Raw genomic sequence first — 22,168 nt, 5'->3', positions numbered from 1 at the left:
ACCCCTCCTCTCTGCCTTTTAAAGCTTTCCGTTTTTACGGCATCTTAGAGCTCCTTTCTATTTGATAGATGAGATGCTGCCTAATTTATGAATCATTGAATAAAGCCTGGTAGATCTTCAGATTTACTCAGCTGAATTTTGTGGTTCGGTTTGGGTTTTTTTTTTTTTTTGAATTTTGTTTTTAGTAGTAGCATTCAACCCTAGGGAGGGGATAAATCTGTTTTGAGGTAAAGGGGGAAAAAAGTATGAGCTTTGACAGTTTAAGCAATTAAAAACACGTTGAAAAAAAACAAGTTGAAAGAATATCTAAAGATATGTCAAATTCTTTTAATCGGTATCATGCTAAGACATGAAAAAAACTGTAGAACTCAAAGGGCTGTCTTTACCCTTTTATTCTTGATCTATCCTGGCCATCCCCCCATTATGTTCATACCATACATTTAAGTGAACAGCCAGCTGGCATACTTGTTAATGTGCTATCATAGCACAATTATGGCCAAAAATCATCACTTCTGTAGCTACCCAGTGAAGCACAAAGACTTGAAAATTATGAATATATTATGCTTAATTTAGACATTACACTTTTGTTTGATGTATTTTCATTTGGGGATCCCTTTTTAAAAATCCGTCCAGCGAATTGTGCTTAACACAGGCTGTATTATATTAAAATCATGACATGATTGTTTCGCCTCATAATGGCCTTTATTTTGTAAATAAGTTAGAATTCTATTTCAAAACAAAAATAACAGAGCAAACTTCCTAAATAGCTACCTTTGCTTCAAAAACCAAACCAAACCCCCCAACACTATAGATAACATTTCTTAAAGTTAATTTTGGGTTTATGAAAAATGACTTCACACCTTTTCAGAGTACTGGTTTTGCAACTAATTTTCACACTTTTATAAGGCAATGAAACACCTCATTTGAAAATGGGGTGGGGGAACCGTTAGAAACAGACGTTCTAAAAAAAAAAAAAGACGTTCTAATTTTGTGACTTGGTAACGCGAGTCTTAAACTCATGTAGTTGGATGTGAAAGATCAAAAAAGGTTTGTTCTTATAATCGTTTAGAATTTTGAAAAATACCGTATTTGCCCTTTGACCTTAACAAATAGATTTCCATGTCCTCAGTAAATAAATATAAAGCGCCACCCCCCCCCCCATCTTTAATAGCGACGCACAAAGGGCGATGATTACCACGAATGGCACAGTCCTTAGCAGCGCTTGACCTGGTTTCAACGCCTGGGCAAGACCCCTCTGGGCCGGCTCAAGTTTTATTTTCTGATTTCATTTTTATTTATAAACACAAATTTTGCTTTCTTCGGAATGAAAGCTCTACGTTGGGTTACTCGTTTTCTTTTAATCCTGGAGGTCCCGCCGAATAGTCCCAGGGCTTCTGTGGGCTCTCGAGCAGCAGCAGCCTCACCGCGGGACACCGGCTCTTCGCGAGGCGCCCGTCAGACCCGAAGTCGTGATGACGCCACCGGTTCGAGTCTTTCTCTCGGACGTTTTTCTTCTCGTTTCGCCAGGATGTGGGCCGCGGTCCCCCGCGCTGCTTCCACGCGCCCGTGAGCCTCTATGGGCGTCCCTCAGCCCTGCACAGCCAGGTGAGGGCTCGGCCGAGGCGTCGAGGCCAGCAGGTGGGGCGTCCGCGGCTGTTGAGGCGCACGTGCGCCGCCCTCGCCCCGCCTCGCCCCCCCCCCCCCGCCGGCACCCGCGGCCCCGCACAGCCCCCTCCCCGCTCCCTGCACACACCCCTGGCCGCGCACAACCCCCCCGCCACGCCCCCTCCCGGCCCGGCACGCCCCCCTCGCCACGCCCCCCCCGCCCGCTTCCCCCACCCCCCCCCGGCCCGGCACAGCCCCCTCCCCGCTCCCTGCACACACACCCCCGCCACGCCCCCCGCCACGCCCCCCTCCCGGCCCGCACACGCCCCCCGCCGGCACCCCCGGCACAGCCCCCGTCCCCGCTCCCCCCGGCCCGGCACCCCCCGCCCATGCAGGGAGGACGCGCGCGGCTGCGCGGAGGAGACCGGCGGCGGCTCGGACAGCCCCGCGGGGCGGGGAGGGCCGGGGAGGGCCGGGGAGGGGCGGGGCCGGCGCCGGTGGGGGCGGGGGCCGGGGCGGGGCCGGGGCGGGGCTGGCGGAGCCGGGTTCTCCCGGGCCGCGGCCGCCGGACGCTCCGACCATGTCCTGGTCCCGCGCGGCGCTGCGGGCGACGAGGCCGGTGCGGAGCTGGAGCGGGAGCGGGTGCGGGAGCGGGAGCGGCTCGGCGGGGCGGCTCGGCGGGGCGGCGGGAGCCGCGGCCTCTGGGTACGGGGCGCCGGGGGGCGCAGGGGGGCGGAGCGGGGCGCGGAGGCCGGTGGGCGGCCTGGGCCGAGCGCTGGGCGCCGGGCGGGCCCTGGGAGGGCGGCGGGGCCCGGGAAGGATGGGGATGGGGATGGGGGTGGGGGGACGAGGCCCTAAGCGCTCGTGTCTTACGGATCCTGTGACGCTTGGGCTGAAAGCGCCGGAGTCGGGGCGGCCTGGACTCCCCTCCCCCCGCCTAACCCATTGGGATTTCGGGTGAACAGCGCCGCGAGCCCAGTCGCCGAGGACCCCAGGCGTTGCACGGGTCAGACGAGCAGGGAAGCTCTCGCCGTGCGATGGGGCTTGTGCAGGTCTGTCTGCCGCGGGAAGTGAAGGGGCCGCTTCCTACTGAATAACAAGGCCTCGCGGAGCGGGCGGATGGGCCTGCGGCTGGCCCAGGTTGAGGTCGCCTCCCGCTCCGGCGCCAGGCCTGCGGGGGGACCCTGCCCGGGCTGATGCTGAGCCATCCGCAGGCCCCGGCCGGCCCCCAGGTGGTGGGGCCAGTTGCAGTGTCTGTGCCGGCCACTGAGCACCCGTCCCTCTGCCTCGGGGTCTCTTCCTTCCTCCTTGGTTTGGTGACTCTGACCAGCTCTGCAAGGCGCCAGGAACTTTTATGATCTTTCTGTGCTAAGCTGGTGACCCACTCCGGAAGGTGCTAACCACGTGGTTTTTGCTATTTGACTCACAGGCCCTTGAGTTCCTGTGTTTTTCCAGTGATGTGTCTCCCCGAGGCATTTAGCGTTTCGCCCACCTAGTATGCAGTAGGCGCTCCATAAATGTGGCATGGCTAATGGGTGCAGTCATTGTTGAAGTGAAACGTTTCTTGTGCACTTCTCTGTTGATGTCCCTTTAACTTACTAGGTAATAACTTTTACCAAGCCCCACCAAAATTGAAGGAGAGAGGTTCTTTCCAGAAACACTTTTATAGGAGAGGGTAGGAGATGATACTGCGATGCACCCCCTACCTCCTCTCACTGCCCAAGATAACATTCGTTTGAAGGTCCTACTGAAACTCCTGCTTCAGTAGGAGATACTGTGGTAGATAGTTTGGGGATGAAGGCTAGATGCTGGACTAGAGATGGAAATTAGTTGATAAACCAATAGGTTGCTGATTTATTTATTAAAGATTTTATTTATTTATTCATGAGAGACACACACAGAGAGAGAGAGAGAGAGAGAGAGAGGCAGAGACACAGGCAGAGGGAGAAGCAGGCTCCATGCAGGGAGCCTGATGTGGGACTCGATCCCAGGTCTCCAGGATCACACCCTGGGCTGAAGGCTCGCTAAACTGCTGAGCCACCCGGGCTGCCCAGGTTGCTGATTTATTACACCGAAGCACCTTCTTAGGTCCAGCCCAGTGCTGGTTAACCTTTTTTTTTTTTTTTCTTCTGGTTTGGGCTCCAGGAACTCCACGTGCTTTTTTTTCTTCATGTGCACTCTCTGCTCTCCATCTAAGTTGGTTGCAGTCTCCCTAGCATACTATCCTCACCCCTTCCTGAGTTAAGTGCATAAGCCTTTTTTGTTTTAAAGATTTCCTTGCTGACTATTAAGATAGATTGTAAACATTGGGGAGTTCTAGTGCTATGATGTTCCCTTGGAGTAGTTCCTGCCTCTCTTTGTAATTATTGAAGGAGATGTTTGTTATAGCATCCTTATTCTAAGTGTGAAGGCTGGCCATGTAAATCAGCTGCTCATCATCTGAGGATAACATGTAATTATCCATTTAAATTTTTTTCTCTTAAATTCTGCACCCAATGTGGGGCTCAAATTCACAACCCTGAGTTACTGATGATGACGCCAGCTAGGTGCTCCCGACATTTAAATTTTAAATGCACTCACAGGGAATTAAGGAAGTGTTTGGAAGGAGAGATTTTTCTATCAAAACTTGAGTTTGGAACATAATCATAAGGAGAATATATTTTGAAATATTTGAAACTTCGGTTCTTTATTTTAGTCTCTTAATCTTTTCTTTTTTTTAAGATTTTATTTATTTATTCATTCATGAGAGACAGAGAGAGAGAGAAAGAGGCAGAGACCCAGGCAGAGGGAGAAGCAAGCTCCATTCAGGGAACCCGATGCGGGGCTCCATCCCAGGACCCCAGGATCACGCCCTGGGCCCAAGGCAGACGCTAAACTGCTGAGCCACCCAGGGATCCCCCTTAGTCTCTTAATCTTTAGATGTTCAAGTAATTCTTCTTTGAAGCCCATATTATTCTGTGATTCTTTTGTAAGATTTGTAATTTTGCTCTAATTAGTTTGCATCAGGATGTTGGATGTGGTTTGGACAATGCAGTGGACCTGGCTGATCAAGAAAGATAAAGTGGATGGGGAGAGGTCCTAGAGATAGGCAGAGAGACTTGATATAAACTGCTCAAGTTTTTAGCGAATATACTCTTGTTGCAATGAATGCCTCCTTTTATAAGCTCCAACAGCTAGGTTTTAGATAAATATATACCTCGAGGGTCCCTGTAATCAAGAAATGATAGTAATATGTTAAACGTTATTGAATATTTACTGTGATCAAGGGACTGTTCTGCTGTCAATACATTTAATCTTTGTAAACCCTTTGAGGTGGGAGTGACTATTCTTACTTTATGGATCAGGAAACTTGGAGCTATGAGTATTGTGATTGAGACATCTTAATTTCCTTAAAATCTTTGAATCTTTGTATATTCTCTGTGTCACAGAGAATTTGTGACATGAAGATTTGGCATATTTTAAAATGAAAATGGAAACTATTTTTGAACTAATGGTCAGGTCATAGGTCAAGCATTAGGACAGTCTGTGCGAAATTTGGTGTTCAGATATGAGTGCACCAGGCTTTAAACACAGTAAATGTGGTTTTATCAAATAATTAAGGACATGTGGAGGCTAGCAAAGCACACAGTCCACAGTCCCTTTTGGTTTTTGTAAACAAATAGTTTGTAAACCTATATTTTTGTACTAATAACAAGTAAAACTTTTCTGTATTTCATAGATTTGGATATATATTTATTTGCGTACCGGATTTTTTTCAAATGGATCTCATCTGCTGTCTTATCTTTAATGATATATTATCTTTAATGTTTAAAGCTGCATTGCCTTTTGAAATTCTTTTTAGGATGGGGAACAGCACATCATCATCTGCATCAGCACCTGCTCCTGTGAATCAGATTCAAGTGAGTGTTGGAGAAGTAGGAAAAAACTTTCCTCTGTGGAAAAAGAATTGGGTCTTACACATTTAATATGCTTATTCAGTATTCAACACGACATTAGGTCAGCAAATGAATTACTAAATATATATTTTAAAATCTGCTATCAAAATAATCCAGTTCACAATTTATTGTACTGTTGATACCAGTCACGCTGCCCCAGGGATACTGTTTGATATTGGCATGGTGTGTAAAGCTTTCTCCCCTAACACAGAACTTAGTGTGCTGTAGTTACTCTATAAGTGATCCTCTCAGGAACACCGTGTGCTTCTGTGAACTCTTTTCCTCTTTTTCACTGCAAAACGCAGTTAATTCTGCCTCAGGAAGCTTTTCTTATCTATGGTTTTCTTCCCTTGCAGTCAACAAGACATACTCATGTTTTTCTTTTCTCTATTCTTCACCACCACCAACCACCACCACATATATAACATTTCTGCCTTTAATTTGTTCGGCTAAAAAAATGTTCACTCACAGCTGATGAACTTAACAGCAATGCTAGAAGCCTGTAGTGAGGGAATTGCCCCTTTTAAAACAAGAATATAAAATCGTGAAAATTTAGCAAGGTTGAGCTCAAGAGAAGGTGAGAAGGATTGTTCGAGAAACTCTAGCATTGTCATCTTGAGCTTCAACTCACTTTGAAATGTCTTCATCAGTTGTTTTAATGAATGTCAACACCCGGGATGCTCAGCTCTCTCTAAATGATGGGCTCCGTGTGCTTATAACCCGGGGCAGCATGGTGGAGGAAAAAGCACTGGCTTTGGCATTGGGACAGGTTGGGTTAAATCCTAGTATTGTGAACTTCTCAGTATTGTGAACGTTCTCATCTATAAAATGAGAAGGCAGAAAAGTAGACCAGCTTTCAGACAGGTAGACCCTGCCTTAAAACCCTTCTGACACCCAAAGATGGATGTAACTTTAGAATTACTTTGCCCGGGCACTTTACTTTCTGAATTTTGGCTTTCATCTTGAAGGTGTTGCTTATGACCTGCGTAAGAACAGCCCAGACAGATGCTTGGGTGTTAGACCTATCTATTCAGAATCTCTTGAAGAACCTGCACATTTATATATTTAGAAACAAAAAAGAAAGCAAATTTCACAGGCAATGCAATGCAGTTGCATGGCAAAGTCTCATGTTTTTTGTGATGAAGACCCGGAGAGTGTTTTCCAAACCAGGCTGATGTTAGAATCATCTGGGAAGTTTAAAAAAAAAAAACTTTCTGACTTCTGCCTGTAACCCATTGAATCAGCATTTCTGGTAGTAGCTTTTCCAGGAACAACGATAGAAGAATGTCTTAACAATACTGTAATGACAGTTTGTTGTTGTTTTACTATAAAGATATTTAAGAAGGAGTAGAAGTTGAGGGGTATTATACCTGGATCAGTGAAAGCCTTACATTTTTCTTTTTTTAAGATTTTTTTATTTATTCATGAGAGACACAGAGAGAGAGGCAGAGGCATAGGCAGAGGGAGAAGCAGGTTCCATGCAGGGGGCCTCATGTAGGATTCGATCCTGGGACTCTGGGATCACACCCTGGGCCTAAGGCAGGCGCTCAACCGCTGAGCCACCCAGGTGTCCCAAAAAGCCTTATATTTTAAAGAGAAATCGTGTATCAGTTCTCACCATTAAAAGTTAAGGAAGGTAAGGAGTTAACTCCTAAACACCTATTAAGTATTTAAGAGGCAATGTAACAGTTTTAAGTGCTTGGACTATAGAATGAGACTTGCCTACCCACAAATCTCAGCTTTCCAGCTCTTTTTAGGTGAGGACTATGAGTCAGTCACTTCGCTTTCTAGTGCCTCACTTTCCTCACCTGTAAAATAGAGATAAATATAGGACCTATCTCAGGATTATAACGAGGTTTGTATGAGCTAGTAAAGGTCAGGTGTTAAGAATTGTGTCTGGCACACAGAGATGTTTGCTGTATATGAACTGGCTATGATTATTATTGTTATCACTCCATGCCTACTTTGCATCTGTTACATACTTTTTTTCCTAAAAACATTCCTTTAAAATGAATAATAATATTCTCAATCTGCAGAAGATGGATTTTGGAGTCTCATGATTCAGTGCTCAAACTAAGTCCCTATTATCTATTTTCTCCTTTCCACTATAATCATGATTTTTTTCCAGAAAGTAATGTCTAGAATTAAAAGAATTTTTTTTTTTCTGACTTCAGGAAACCATTTCTGATAATTGTGTGGTGATTTTCTCAAAAACATCTTGTTCTTACTGTACAATGGCAAAAAAACTTTTCCATGACATGAATGTTAAGTATAAAGTGGTGGAATTGGACATGCTTGAATATGGAAGCCAATTTCAAGATGCTCTCTACAAAATGACTGGTGAAAGAACTGTGAGTGTATCTCTGTGGTGCTTTTCCCCAAATAGGTAGCACCGGGGTCACCTAGAGCCTAGACCTTTGTGTTAGAAAAGTGAGCCAGGCACTCTCTCTTTCATCCTCTGAGAATCTTCTATGGATAAAGAAATGGCAGATCAGGGAACAAGATTCAGAGAGTGGGAAACAGCAGAATTCATTTTATTTTTATTCTTGCCATATGTGCATATATGCATGTGTGTGTGTGTTTTGACTAGGAGAGTGGGGTAATGGTGTTGTCATGAGTACTTGTCGGTGAATCTTTAAGATCCTCCTGGAGCTCCTTTCAAGATGAAATTCTTCCTCCTTTGGCTTGGACAGTACAAACCATGGGTCAGTCTTGAGTTACTGTGCTAATAAGAGTGCTTTAGGTGCTTTATGTTCTTAGATTCCTGAAATTTGTCCAACTATATGCATTTTTTCAATGAAATGCATTATCAGGAAAATATAAAGTGTCATTTCCTTTCTTGTTTCCATGTGCATGGAGGATGTTTATGGTATACTTTTCCCGTTCAGTAAACAAGTATAAGAACCACCTAAACATATAAACAATAGTTACAGACTGCTATTTTCCCTTTTATATGCCATAGCAATTAGAAGGGCCTGAGGGTCGGATTGCCCTGCATTTAAATCCTAGCTCTTTCATTTGCTATCATTGTGATGTGGGGCAAGTTCCTGTGCCTCATTTCCCTCCAAAATAAGGCTAAAATTAGTACCTACTTCAAGGGTTGTAGAGATTTAAGTAGATACTTTGTGAAAGAGCTTAGTTTGGTGCCCAGCCCATAAAAAGTGCCCAGAGTATGAGCATCTATTATTATTATTATATGAAAGGTCCTATACTTCTGACTAGAGTGACACCTAATCTTTTGTTTATTCAACAGGTGCCGAGAATATTTATCAATGGAACTTTTATTGGAGGTGCAACTGACACTCATAGGCTTCACAAAGAAGGGAAATTGCTTCCACTAGTTCATCAGTGTTATTTAAAAAAAAGTAAGAGGAAAGAATTTTAGTGATGTATGTGCTCATAAGGTTGCTAGTAAAATGATAACGCCCGATAATGCCTTTTAAATGTTTGAGAATGTATTAAATATGTAAATAACCTTCATGAAAAAGTTGTAAAACTAATGAACAATAAATTGTGGAAATCTCTCTTCCTACTTGCCAATTCTTGAGCAAAAGGGAGGATATTTACAACTATTGGGGTGGAATTGTATTAAAAGATAAAATAATGTATTTTATTAGGAATTTATATATGAATTTTACAACCAAGAGCTAGAAGGTGAGCATTTGAGATTCTTTATTTATTCTGTGTAGTATTCAGAAGTTTGACTCCTTATCATTATGGCTTTCAGTGGTGAGGACTGATTTTTTTATTTCTCTTTAAGATGGAAGGTTCTCTTAGATATAGTTGTCAGCTCAGTAGGGATATCCTTGTATTGTGACAAACTTTCACACTTTGTAGTTCTAGACTAAGAGAACTTTATTACATTTGTATGATGGAATGAAATTTTCTTCAGAGAAACCCAGTTACTCCTTTAATGACCTAGTAGTTCCAGAGAATGGAACTGTACAGAGGGCAGAAATTAAAGGGGGAAGATTGTATGAAGATGAACTTTTGAAATAGTTCAGAAATGTACTTGAGTATTATCGTGAGGTGGGAAATTCTGCTTTCCAAAACTTGTCGAAATTAAAGGGGGAAGATTGTATGAAGATGAACTTTTGAAATAGTTCAGAAATGTACTTGAGTATTATTGTGAGGTGGGAAATTCTGCTTTCCAAAACTTGTCGAAAGGCTGTTTGTAAATGTTCCATTAGAGATCCAAGTATTGGGTGAGGGTTTAGCTTAGTGACCCTAAAGTAATTTCGGATGTAGATATTCTTCAATTCTGTTCCTGATACAAGCTGATCTCAGATAAACTTAGCAAACAAGATTATCCTATAGGACGTCTTATTATAGAATAATTAAAAATATTTTGGAAAAAAAAATATTTTGGATACTTGATTAATCACATCCCTATTTCAAGCTTCTTATCGACAAGAATTTTTTAAGTGCACTTAAGGAAGCATTTTCCTAGCTAATCTCACAGTCACCAGGGCAGATTGCCAGATGCTGTGAAGAGAAGTCTTCCTCAAAGGTGGGAGGACAATGCATTTTAAGAGAAGTGAAGTGCTTCTGCTTTTCTGGTCAAGGTGGACCAAGAAATCTGGGATAATTCTGCAGGAGATAGGTGGTGGCTTTTTTGACTAAATGTAATCTATGATGCTCCTTCATACATGGATTTATTAAACTGCCATTAGGAGACTTTGATAAAGTAAGAATTAGGATCATTTCATTCTCATGTGGTAAATTAGAACACTGGAATGGAGCAGAGAATGGAATGTCCGTTAGTCCTTTATTTTGCATTTTGTCCCAGAAATTCTACATGCTTGCTATGTTGTAGAATCCTTGTTAGAGAGTAGAGGAAGTCTGTTACCTTGTGTAATACTATAAGTTACAGTAGGAAATATAGATTTGGTCTTAATCCCATTCCTGGCATACAGCTCCTAAAACCCTTGGTTTTCTTGTAATGAGAGCCATAAAAATGTTTTATTTAATGAGATGATTTGAGGGGAAAGCCCATAAGGATGGCAGCTGGTTGCCTGGAGAACCAACCATGTGATTAGAGTGTTGGAACTTTCAGCCCCACCCCTGACTGCTGGGGAGGGGAGAGAGTAGATTGTCATTATTGGCCATTGGTTTAATCAGTCGTGTCCCTGTAATGAAGCCTCTATAAAATATACCCCAAAAGGACAAGGTTTGCAGAGTTTCCAGGATGGTGAACACGTGAACACTCAGGGGGAGTAACATGCCCAGAGAGCATGGAAGCTCCCACTCTTTCCCCATACCTTGCCCTATATGTCTCTTCCATCTGGCTGTTCCTGCTGTCCTTTTATAATACACCAGTAATCTAGTAACACATTTCTCTGAGTTCTGTGAGCCATTCTAGCAAACCAGTTGTCCTACGGAGCAGGTCCTTAGAACCCTTAATCTGTAGCTGGTCAGTCAGGGTAACACGTGACACAATCTGGATTTCAGATTGGTGTCTGAAGCAGGGTTTGAGGGGAAGTCTTGGACTGAGCAGCTGCCCTGACGCACCCATCCCAGATAACCAAGACTTAGTTTTAACTGAAAGGTGCTAGTTACAAAGCCTAGAGTTAAGGGGGAGGTATTTGGTTGGGGCTACAACAAACCACTAACTCCTCAGTGGAAAAAAAAAATCACTATTAGTACTTAAACAATGATCAGTACCTATTAGATCAAGACAGAGAAGTGTTCAAAACACAGATCACAGAGGGTGTGACCAATGGGTAGGTGACAGTCTCTGAACAATAAAGTCCTTTTTCTTTTTTTTTTTTTTTACATAAAATATGGATACCATCTTCCTTAGTATTTATTTTGGGAAGTGGAAATAATGTAAATCACACACCATGGTGCTTAGTATAGACAGATTTTTCAATATGTAATGGCTATTATAATCACAATGGCTCAGAAGTATGTATGGTTTTCTTGGGAACCCATCAGGGTTTTCCAGTGTCCTAGTTAAGATTTTAGGGGGATGGATTTCCAGTTCTTCTCCCTTACCATGTATCTTAGCTTGGGCAACTATAGCAAATTACCAAACTGGATGGTTTAGACATCAGTCTATTTCTCAAATTTCTGGAGCCTTGGAAGCTCAAGATCAGCTCAAGTGCAGCTAATTTGGTTTTTGGTGTGGGCCCTCTTCCTGGTTTGTAGATGGCTGTCTTGTGTGTCTCCACAGGGCAGCAGAGAGAAAGCAAGCTCTCGTCTCTTACAAAGGCACTAACCCATCGTAAGGCCTCACCTTCAAGACCTAATTACCTTTCTAAAGGCCTCATCATCAAATACCATCACACTGGGAAATAGAGTTTCAATACACAAATTTTGGGGAGACAGTCTGTAACTCCATATTTTACAACTTGGCAAAACTAGGTAGACGTTGTCTCAGCAGCTGTTTTTCCAGAACCAAAGGCTAGAAAGAAGAGAATAGTGATCATTTTAAGAAAAGGTAAAGTTAGGGCAGCCCAGGTGGCTCAGCAGTTTGGCACTGTCTTTGGCCCAGGCCGTGATCCTGGAGACCCGGGATCGAGTCTCATGTCAGGCTCCCTGAATGGAGCCTGCTTCTCCCTCTCCCTCTGCCTGTGTCTCTGCCTCTTTCTATGGGTCTTTCATGAATAAATAAAATCTTAAAAAAAAAAAAAAAGGTAATGTAAACCTTTTTTTCACTCTATTTAAAAATATTGTATTCATTCGTGAGAGACACAGAGAGGCAGAGACATAGGCAGAGGGAGAAGCAGGCTCTCTGCGGGGAGCCCGATGCAGGACTTGATCCCAGGACCCTGGGATCACATCCGGAGCTGAAGGATCAACCACTGAGCCACCCAGGCATCCCAGTCTATATAATTTTTAATGTTAAGATTTGGAAGATAAACTCTTTATTGTGGCTTACTAATATTAAGAAATAGGCCATTTCTCATTTTATCACTAATCAATTTATATTTGAATTGCCAAAATAGCTAGTACGGAAGCTAAAAAATTGTTGAAAAAAGTGGTCTTTGTCTAAATGTATTAGGATTGTTTACTAATATAAAAATCCCATTTGAACAGTATTCTTAAAGTTATGTCTTACTGATAAGGTTTAATGTTAAATATTTTAACTTTTTAAAAATTATTTGAGAGCAAGCCAACTCCCTACTGAGTGGGGGAGCCTGATGTGGGGCTCTATCCTAGGACCCTGAGATCATGACCTGAGCTGCAATCAAGAGTTGGACACTTAACTGCCTGAGCCACCTGGGTGCCCCCTATTGTTAAATATTTTCTAAGTCTAGTTTTCTTCAATGAAGAAATGTAGAATTTGTGATCTTATTTTCTCCATACAACTGCTATCATCTTTAAATACAGAACTATAAAATCAACCAAATGTTCAAAGTTTTGGTAGGTTTATTTTGATGTAACTTGCTTTTTACTCTTTTGCATAACCTATAGCTCAGATCTTATAAGTTTTCAGAAGTTTTATGGGAATTCAGAGAGAAAAGAAACATCTGCATTGGCACTAAAACTTTTTGTTTACATAATTGATTTTTGGTATTAACATCACTTTTCCCAAAGGTAACTTTATGGAGTATTTTCACAAAAGAATCCTATTCTAAAACTCTTTAAGAATGTGCATTTTGGTTAAATCCAGAAATTCACTGGGAAAGACTCCTCAACCATATGTATTTTAAATATATGTAATTAGAGCCATTATAATAAGGCTAATGTTAATTATCAAACTTTAATTTCATCTTGTTAAAATATGATTGCTAAGCCTTAGATTTTATAAGGCATATTATAACCTTAAAATTCTTATTTCTTTAAATAAATGAATACCATTGTGTGATGTGCATAGAGTTTATTTGGTTTATCTATCAGTTTCTACAATAATACAGTTGACCAGAAGCAGTTCCCATAATGTGCATCTGCACCCCATGTCTACAATGTTGTATTCCGTATGGTATTTTGGAAGGCTAGAAAAGGAGAGAAAGTCAAGATTTCACAGTATCGGTGAAAACTTTATCATGAAATAAATTTAATTCATTAGTATTTCATCCATTTTTTTTAAATCAGAAAACAGCAAAATTACATTGTTAGATATATTATTTACAGTGAAAACATGGAAGACTCAACAAAGCATCAGTAAGTTTATCAACAGACCTAAGAAACCACCCCGCCCCTCTTTGCAGGGTCCTTTTCTTTGAAATGAAACTTGTGATAAATCAAACTTTGTATCCTTAAGCACCAGCTAGACAATTTTAAGTTTTCTTTCAGTTTTATAAAATATTCCTACTTCGAAAGGCAAAGTGAATGTAAAAATGTGAACGTAATTAAATCACTGACCTGGATACTTTTTATTGCAACATTCGCAATGTTTTACAACTATATTCACTTCTTTGAATGAATTTGCTTATAGGCTTGAAACAAAAGCATTTGCCTTTTGTCTTGAAAAAAACACCCTCAAAAAAGTAATCATTTTTGAAACTGTACAATTGTTTTTTCATCCAGTGTTTAAATATGCAGCTTGGTCCTTGGAGATTATGTTACATAAAGTCCAGCTTCTTGGATAATTTGTTATACCAGTTAAAAAACCCTTGACCTACCACAAAATATTACTGATATTAAGTCATGTATATAGAACATACCAGTGTACTCAGATTATCCTGTTAATAGGTGCTTAAACTAATGTACAATCAGGTTTTAAAACTTTAACAGTTAAATTTCCATTCATTATGTAAAAAATGAAAGCTCTAAAAGACCCTTTGAATTCTGTACTTCAGAAACACTAATACTATTAAGGCATTACTTAATGAACAGACTCTATGGAAAGTAACTAGTATGCCTGTTGGAGAGCTAGTCAGATTTTAAGGCAGTCAGAAGATTCATTTTTTTCACTTTAAGGCTCTTGCATACTTAAATTTTATTCTATGCAGGCATTAGTCTGTGTAATTTAAATATTCAGTAAGTGTCAATTACGGAAATCAAAAGCCTTTATATAAAACAAATGGATAGTTTAGAACTCCTTCAACCTATTTTTTTTAAAAAGATTATTTCATATATCTCATCCCTTTGGAGAATTTCTTCATTATCAGAAGCTGGCAATAAAGGGAGAAAATATAGCATTACAAAAAGTTCTACTAATACCAAACCACATTATATGTATCATCCATATTTAAAATAATAGTGCAACGAAAAATTTTTTCTTCATTACTATCCATTAGTTGTGTAGTATTTTAAACTCAATTTGGCTGTGTATGGATTCTAAAGTTTACATTGCAAATAAAGCCTAATATTTAAACATAAGTTTCAATATTCTACCAATTATATATGGTCATGATAAATAAAACAGCAAGGTTTTACCTCATTTACTAACCTCAACAATCTAAGTGTTCATTAAGTGAAACCTGCAGAAATGTAGCTAACTTCGTATTTCTTTTGTTCAGTTTTCTGATAACTTCCAAAAGTACAGAAATCAAGATATATTTTAAAATTCAGTATCACTTATGTTCATTGAATTAATAGGACACACGGTGGTGCCAAATTAAATAGAAGCAAAGGGAAAATCTGTTTAGGCTCAGAAACAGCTTTTGCGTATTTTCATTGTATTTACAAAATTCAAAATCATTGAAAATAATCACTTTAATTTCAGTAATAGAATTTTGCAATGCAACTCCTCTAGTTTATGTTTCTACCAATTTCCAATATAATTTGATACTTTCAGGGTTTAGGGAAAATGTGTCATTTATTATGATTTTATTCAAATACTATGCTTAACTATATTAGACTTCTACATGAAAAAATATTGCCATAGAATTTTTAAGTTCATAATTTTCAAAAGCAAATATAAAACCAATTAAAAAATGTTAAATGTGAATACAAGTTACTTACAAGATCTTTTAGGCCACAAACAATGTATATATAAGCTCAGTGAAGTACTTAGTAGATGCAAGACTTGAAAGCAGTCCTTATATGGAAATAGGAGTATGAGATGTGCTATCTTCTGAGTAGTCAGTTAATTATTTTTTTCTGAGAGCTTTTTCTAAGAGCAAAGTAGATGTAGAATTGCAAACAAAGGCTTAAAGTCCACAGAATTTTTGCAGCATCTAGCACAGACATACAATATAATTTGATGTGGGGAAATAAATATATTAATCCAATTATTGTTCCAAGAGACCTGCCCCTTATTAATTTGAACAAATATGATCTTAAATCTGTATAGAACAAATGGAAATCTGCAAAAAGATTCATCCCAAAACTAAATATGGGTGATCTTCCTGTCATTCATTTTATTACTAAGGTTAAGAGCAGGACAAGGAACAGAAGACAAAAATGTCAGAATAAAGTAATTTTGAAAGAAAAAACAGGTGTAAAAGTAATCTTCCAACAAATAAGATTAGGAAGCAAATAATACTGAAATGCTAAATAAAATCTGTACAGTAAATGTAACTAAACTCCTAGCTTATCTTTTTTTCTAATTCTTCCTTACACATGTAGAACATTTCTCTAGAGGACATACTGCCTTAATAAATCACCTCAAACTTGTAGTATGTACTAGAATTTTTCATTTTCGATAACTTACGCGAAGGACACTACTTTTCAATAAATTTTTATTTGTGGGTATGAAATTCTTTAGGTTAAATTAGGGTAAGTCCAGTAAGTGATCAAAGTGATTTCCTTTCAATTATTGTTTAGATGTGCTTTTAAAATGTTTTTCATTAAAAAAAAAAAAAAAAAGTTTTTCATTTAATTATTAGATCCTCCAATTCGGGAATTTTTTCTTAAAGTTCCAAGATAATTTAATTTTATATTATTTTTCCAAAATCTTAGGAAATGAGGAAAAACCTTGATAAAATGATATTCTTTCATTTATAGGTTTACCTGTTATTTTAAAAGAATAATCAAATGCTTATTAATAGTGTTTGTTTAGAATATACATTTATTTTCTAGGTTTACCCAAGTAGATCTGAGACTTGGAATATGTTCCTTTCTCTTGATCAGAATAGTGACTTCTTAGTCAATACCTTCACTGTAAACATTTTTCTTCTACATTTTCCCCACTTATAACAGGAATGTTTTAATGAATTATTGAGCGTATTGAATGGTTTTTCTAAACCATTTTATCATTCAAAACATGTATCTCCTAATAAGAATGTTTTTAAAGTTCCAATTTGTATTGTAAGCCCCCCCTCCTAACTTTGTTATACAGATATTAAATCATTGATTCTTCTAAGATCCAAGCATCAAGATAGGTCACATTTCAAAGATAACAAAATTGATAGGTTAAACTGGTTGTCTATAGTTACACAGTAAGTTAGATGAAGCAAGAGGTTCCAGAGGGGTAACACTAAATCCCATTCACCAGCATCTTCCTCACTAATGTTCCCATAAGATAGTTACTAAATAATATGTAACTTAATAAATGCAATTTTCAAGAAATTTCAACTAATAAGTAAGGGTATCATTATAAGATTAGTTTTTGTTTCACTAATTATTACCATATCCTGAAAATATTTACATATTTTCTAGGAAATAAAGTTTATTTTTCTTAGAGCTGTTTTTAAAGCAACATTTCCCTAAATATTAATGTAGCAATAATTCTAAAAGTAATTCAGAAAATAAAACTTCTTCATCACTTGAATACAGTTTTATTCATAATGAGGTAAAGTTTTAAAATTTTTTCTATAGGGCTACGTTATATGTAGCAACAGAGGTTATTAAGATATTAATTGTAATTGAGGATTATTATGAACTACAAAAGTATATGTGTTCACAATTTGTTTTTCTACTCCTAAAGCAATCATGTATATACATTATTTCTTAATGCCTAAAAAGATAAAGAGTCTTGAGTAATTTTATTTTGTTTCCTACTCTGTGAATCATTGTCTTCCCATTTTGTGGGGAGATTAATTCTGGAATGGGAATGAAGAGCCCAAGATTGCTATATCTAGTACTCCAAAGCCATACTTTTTTAGACCTTGGATCCTTAACCTACATTTAAAAATCACCTTTTAAATTTCAGATTTTTTTGTTCCTTAAATTTTACTCTAATCCATTTAATTAGACGTATCTAAATACTTCAAAAAGGTCACATCTAATCTTACTCTTTCTGATGGACTGATTAGCTTATGAACATCCAGTTTACATAAGTGAAGGAAATAAGCTTTTATGCTACATTCCAGTTAACATTTCTATTAGGAATAAAAAGTTAGATCATGTTATAATTTTTAATTTAAGGAGATCTTGGGTTTACTTAGAAACTTCAAAACTATTATATAACTCTACTAGGCCCTTTAATCTGAACATAGTATTTTAATGTCACCAAAAGTAGCGAACACCTTATATCCAATGCTTGACAGAGGGTTAAAAACCAGAATGACATCAGAGGCAATGTATGGGGGATGATGGTGGGGGAGTGCACATGCTACTTTGCTGACAAAAAAAATCTCCGGTAAATCACAACACTTACAAATTGCTACCAGTTGCCTTGAAGGAATGGCTACATAGCAGAGCCAGCATTAATATGTCAAATAAGTTTGAAAGGGACATTTTCTTTTCCCTTCCAGAGCCCAAATTTCTCATGAAACAAATTATCTTCACAAATTCTATACTACTAAAGTCCCCTTTGCCTTCAAAACAAAACCTCTAACTCCTAAGCACATAGAAGGCTATAATAATTTATATTTACTAGTTTAACTTTTCACATGACAGTGAGAAGGGCTTTATAAATCTTCAGTAAATCGTTAATTATGAAAAGAATAAATAACTGAAGTTTTAGGCCATCTTAAACAACCATGATATCATTATGAGCAAAGATACTGGCATTTTTAATAGGTTAAACCTCCCCAGAAAGAAGGGACAGTTGTTCAAGAAAATAATGCACTTTAGTGTAATGAAAAGGAAGTTTAATATACACAAATAAAATAGAAAAAAAAAATTTCTTACAGATTGGTTAGTGGTAATGTTATTCAAAAGTTGCCTTTCAAACCTGAAAGACCTAGCTTGCTTTATTATCTTTTGTACACTATTAAAAAAGAGTGTTTTGTCACAAATGAATAATGAACAGAGATACGTCATCAACATGTTTACAATCAGGAAATATCTAAAACCCACTTACAATTGACTAAAAAAATAGGTAAAGATAATTAGAATATTTAAAGTAAGGTAAAAGCTAATCTGGTTACAGGTGAGATAATAATTGTCATACAGATTTAGGAGTGGGGGAGCTAAATGCTTGAAACAGTCTGTTGGTTTCATTTGGTAAGACTATGAAAAAAGAAAAAGTGTGGCTACATGTGGCTATTATTTCAGCACAAATTGTGAAGTTATGGCCCCACTCACAGCAATAAAATGCACCAAAACAAAAAGCAAACCAAATAGGCTTCCTCAGGTGACACAAACTTTAGTGTCTTTTCTCAGGGGTTTTCCACTATTTTCTGGTTAATGTAACAACCCTACATGTGTAAATAAAATATCAGATTCAAAGTATCTTTTTCACTGAGTAAGAAAGCTGCTATTTATATCTTAGAAAACTCCAAGAATTTGTAAAACCTGTTCATAATTTAATCAAATATCTTTTTTTAACCCCTTGGTATAAAAATTTATAGATGAATTTCATATTCCATCACAGTTACATGGTCCAGTGCATTTTAGAATATTTGGACATTATCAAAGCTGTCCTTTCCCAATGCAAACATTTATGAAAACTTTAAGCACTTTTCAAACAAGTGACATGATATGGAACTACTTACACTTTTGGCTCTCACTTCTTTTAAGTACAAATGTGATTATTCACCACAGCAAAACTGTTTGACTATTTTACAGTATCTATCAACAAGAAGTTCTCTGTTAGATAGAGGAAGCTACAGTGTATTCTGAAGCTATTTCCCGAGAGCTAGTTTAGTAGACAGAAAGAACTTTGGGCTCATCTTACTTTTCCTTCCTTTTTTTTTGTAAAGTAAATTTTCCATTATGCATATACTATACTATCATCATCTTTCATTGGATTAAGATTAGCTGGGAAGTAGCTACATATTTTTAGCGAGATCACGGATGACAATGGACCTCCTTAGTTCATGCTGGTGCTTATGGTTAAATCACATCTAATGTGAAATTTCGAATTACATCCAGAGCTCCAGTATCAAAGCCACACATATCCAACATGCCTCTATCATCTGGGTCTGCAATGGTAAAACCATTCGATGTCATTCCACAAACAATCAATTTAGCTGGAATGTCCATTTTCTGTTGGAAAAGATCAAAATACGTAAAATTTATATAAGCAAAAGCAAATAACCTCCAAAATTAAAGCACTTCAAATTCTATCACAACTTATTACAAAGTCAATTTTTTTCTCTCTATAAAATTTCTTAATCTTTTAGGGCCAGAGTCTATGATCTTCAGAAGAACAGAAAATAAAATTATGTAGACAGCCTGCCTGAAATTCCTGCTTCTCTGTTCCATGGGCCATAGAGTACATTCCTTTGCAGCTTAGAGGCTTTTTACTCATGAAACCTGTCAGGACATTTGGGGGCATCAGATATTTTTACCAGTATATCAAACACTGGGGCAGTGTATGTGGGTATATATAAAGAAATATTACCCTGCAATTATCAACTTTTGGTCTTTGGTTGGTTGTGTTATATATGAAACATACATGTCACATGTAAGAACTTATTTTCCACAGCTATGGCTTAACGTTACAATAATTGAATTTTGGAGAAGAACCAATAATCACTGAGTATGCAGTATGTCAGATACCATAATGAGCTCTTTAATTTATTTAATATAATTGTTGCAATAACTCTAAAAGGTAAGTAGTACTATTAGATACTATGACATGTATCAGTTAATTTGCTAAGGTCCATACTAAAAAAGAAAGACCCAGGACATTCAACCCAGGCTGCCTTGACTACAGGTTCTATTCTCTCCCTTTGTCTCAAACTTATACATTAGAATTCGTAGGAGATTTGTTAAAACATAATCCAACTCTCCAGTTTGATTCAGCAGGTCTCCCATGGGGTCCAGGAATCTGTATTTCTAAGAAGGTCCCAGGCTAAGGCTGCTGGCAGGGAAACCACATTTTGAGAACAAAACTCCTCATCAAATTCTAGTTCTCCTAGTCACATTAGCCACAACTCAAGTGCTTGATAGCCACATGTGACTCGTGGCTACCACACTGGATACTATAGATAAAAACATTTCCATGATTTCAGAGAGCTCAACTGGAGAACACTGATTAGAACACTGAAATAGGGACACCTGGGTGGCTCAGCAGTTGCGTGTCTCCCTTTGGCTCAGGGCACGATCCCAGGGTTCTGGGATTGAGTCCTGCATCGAGCTCCCTGCGTGGAGCCTGATTTTCCCTCTGCCTGTGTCTCTGCCTCTCTATGTGTGTCTCTCATGAATAAATAAATAAAATCTTAAAAAAAAAAAAGAAAGAACACTGAAATAGCCATAAAACTTAAAACACAGCTTATAGCTTTATTTTTACATAGTCCTTTTGCAGAGGATATTTTAGTAATGTATAGAATTGGGACTAGTTAAAATAAGTCATACATGTATATCCCATTTTCTGTTGTAAAGATTTATTTATTTATTCATGAGAGACAGTGAGAGAGGCAGAGACACAGGTAGAGGGAGAAGCAGGCTCCATGCAGGGAGCCCGATGCGGGACTTGATCCCAGGACTCCAGGATCACGCCCTGGGCCGAAGGCAGATGCTCAACTGCTGAGCCACCCAGGTGTCCCAATATAGCTAATATTTTTTATTTCAAGTATTGTTGAACTTGTGTTGTATCCCTATGCAAAGATACAGAACTATCTTCAGTATGTTTTAGAAAAAATACTGAATATTTGAGAATTGATTCTTATTTGGGGTGAGAAAGAATATTAGAATTTTACCTTTCGATACTCCTTCAGAGCAACAGCAGGATGGATACTTCCAGCAAAGGTCTCATTATCAGTGAAGACAATGAAGACATCAGCAGCTGTGTTTGTCTTCTGAGCCCAGATCATTGGAAGAGAGCAATCAGTTCCACCTGCTGGGATCTAACTCAGATCAAAAAAATGGATAAGAATAAAAGTGCCCTAGTTTACTTACGGAGATGTCTGAAATAATACTTAAAAATACTATTTTTTACATCATCATTTTGTTTACAGCCAATATATAGACCTTCTCAAAGCATGTGTATATATTTATTATTCTGTGCTCTGGGAAAATTGAGATAAAACTATTTGTTCTCATAAACTTATTAATATTACACATGACATCAAAATAAGATTATTATTATAGAACACATGTTAAGTAAACTTAATAAAAACAGTTCCTTACTTGACTCATAGCCATTAAAACTTGTTGTAATGTCATATCTGTAGTTACTGGACATGGTACCATTTCATCTGAAAAAGCAACTACATAAGAATCTTTTTCTGTTCGTGTAACAACCTGAAAAAAATCAAAGGTGGTAACTTTCAGCAGATTCAGGTAAAATAAATAGAGTATCTTAAAGTTCATTAAACTTCATTTTTAGAATATGCTTATTTTTGGGGCACCTGGGTGGCTCATTCAGTTAAACATTAAACATCAGTCTTCTGCTCATGATCCTGGGTCCTGAGATCGAGCCTGAGTCAGGCTCCCTGTTCAGCAGGGAGAGTGCTTCTCCA

General features: G+C 38.5%; 2 protein-coding genes across 11 annotated transcripts in view; one reads left to right on the top strand and one right to left on the bottom strand.

The window, feature by feature from the left end:
- Positions 1 to 1,463: 1,463 nt before the first annotated feature.
- GLRX2 (glutaredoxin 2) lies at positions 1,464 to 9,064 on the top strand. Of its 6 annotated transcripts, none has more exons than XM_077886714.1 (4): positions 1,464 to 1,605; positions 5,447 to 5,504; positions 7,715 to 7,891; positions 8,794 to 9,064. In XM_077886714.1, the coding sequence occupies exons 1-4, from the start codon at positions 1,577 to 1,579 to the stop codon at positions 8,923 to 8,925; spliced, it is 396 nt and encodes a 131-aa protein (XP_077742840.1). In that variant the 5' UTR covers positions 1,464 to 1,576; the 3' UTR covers positions 8,926 to 9,064. The 6 variants fall into 6 exon arrangements, with proteins under 6 accessions (XP_077742840.1, XP_077742842.1, XP_077742838.1 ...); XM_077886716.1 differs by lacking the exon at positions 1,464 to 1,605 and adding an exon at positions 1,616 to 1,638; XM_077886712.1 differs by lacking the exon at positions 1,464 to 1,605 and adding an exon at positions 2,138 to 2,224.
- Positions 9,065 to 13,345: 4,281 nt separating this feature from the next.
- The window catches only part of RO60 (Ro60, Y RNA binding protein), a 29,285-nt gene continuing 20,462 nt past the window's right edge, over positions 13,346 to 22,168 (bottom strand). For 4 of the 5 annotated variants that reach the window (XM_077886705.1, XM_077886706.1, XM_077886704.1 and 1 more), the window contains 3 exons: positions 21,837 to 21,950; positions 21,407 to 21,553; positions 13,346 to 19,748 (listed from right to left, as the gene is read on the bottom strand). In XM_077886705.1, coding sequence (XP_077742831.1) covers positions 19,596 to 19,748; positions 21,407 to 21,553; positions 21,837 to 21,950 — 414 coding nt within the window. In that variant the 3' untranslated portion in view covers positions 13,346 to 19,595. The remainder of the gene's footprint in view (positions 19,749 to 21,406; positions 21,554 to 21,836; positions 21,951 to 22,168) is intronic. The other variant, XR_013374094.1, reaches the window with a different exon arrangement.

The sequence above is a fragment of the Canis aureus genome, chromosome 38 (genome assembly GCF_053574225.1).
Source record: "Canis aureus isolate CA01 chromosome 38, VMU_Caureus_v.1.0, whole genome shotgun sequence".
Classification (NCBI taxonomy): domain Eukaryota; kingdom Metazoa; phylum Chordata; class Mammalia; order Carnivora; family Canidae; genus Canis; species Canis aureus.
Note: the sequence above shows the minus strand (reverse complement) of the source record. Positions and strands in the feature narration are given on the sequence as shown.

Bases quoted from the DNA above. Each gene is read 5' to 3' on its own strand.
- GLRX2 (XM_077886713.1), top strand. From the start codon at position 2,186: ATGTCCTGGTCCCGCGCGGCGCTGCGGGCGACGAGGCCGGTGCGGAGC. The intron at 5,505-7,714 runs GTGAGTGTTGGA...TTCTGACTTCAG, and splicing joins CTCCTGTGAATCAGATTCAA to GAAACCATTTCTGATAATTG. The intron at 7,892-8,793 runs GTGAGTGTATCT...TTTATTCAACAG, and splicing joins AAATGACTGGTGAAAGAACT to GTGCCGAGAATATTTATCAA.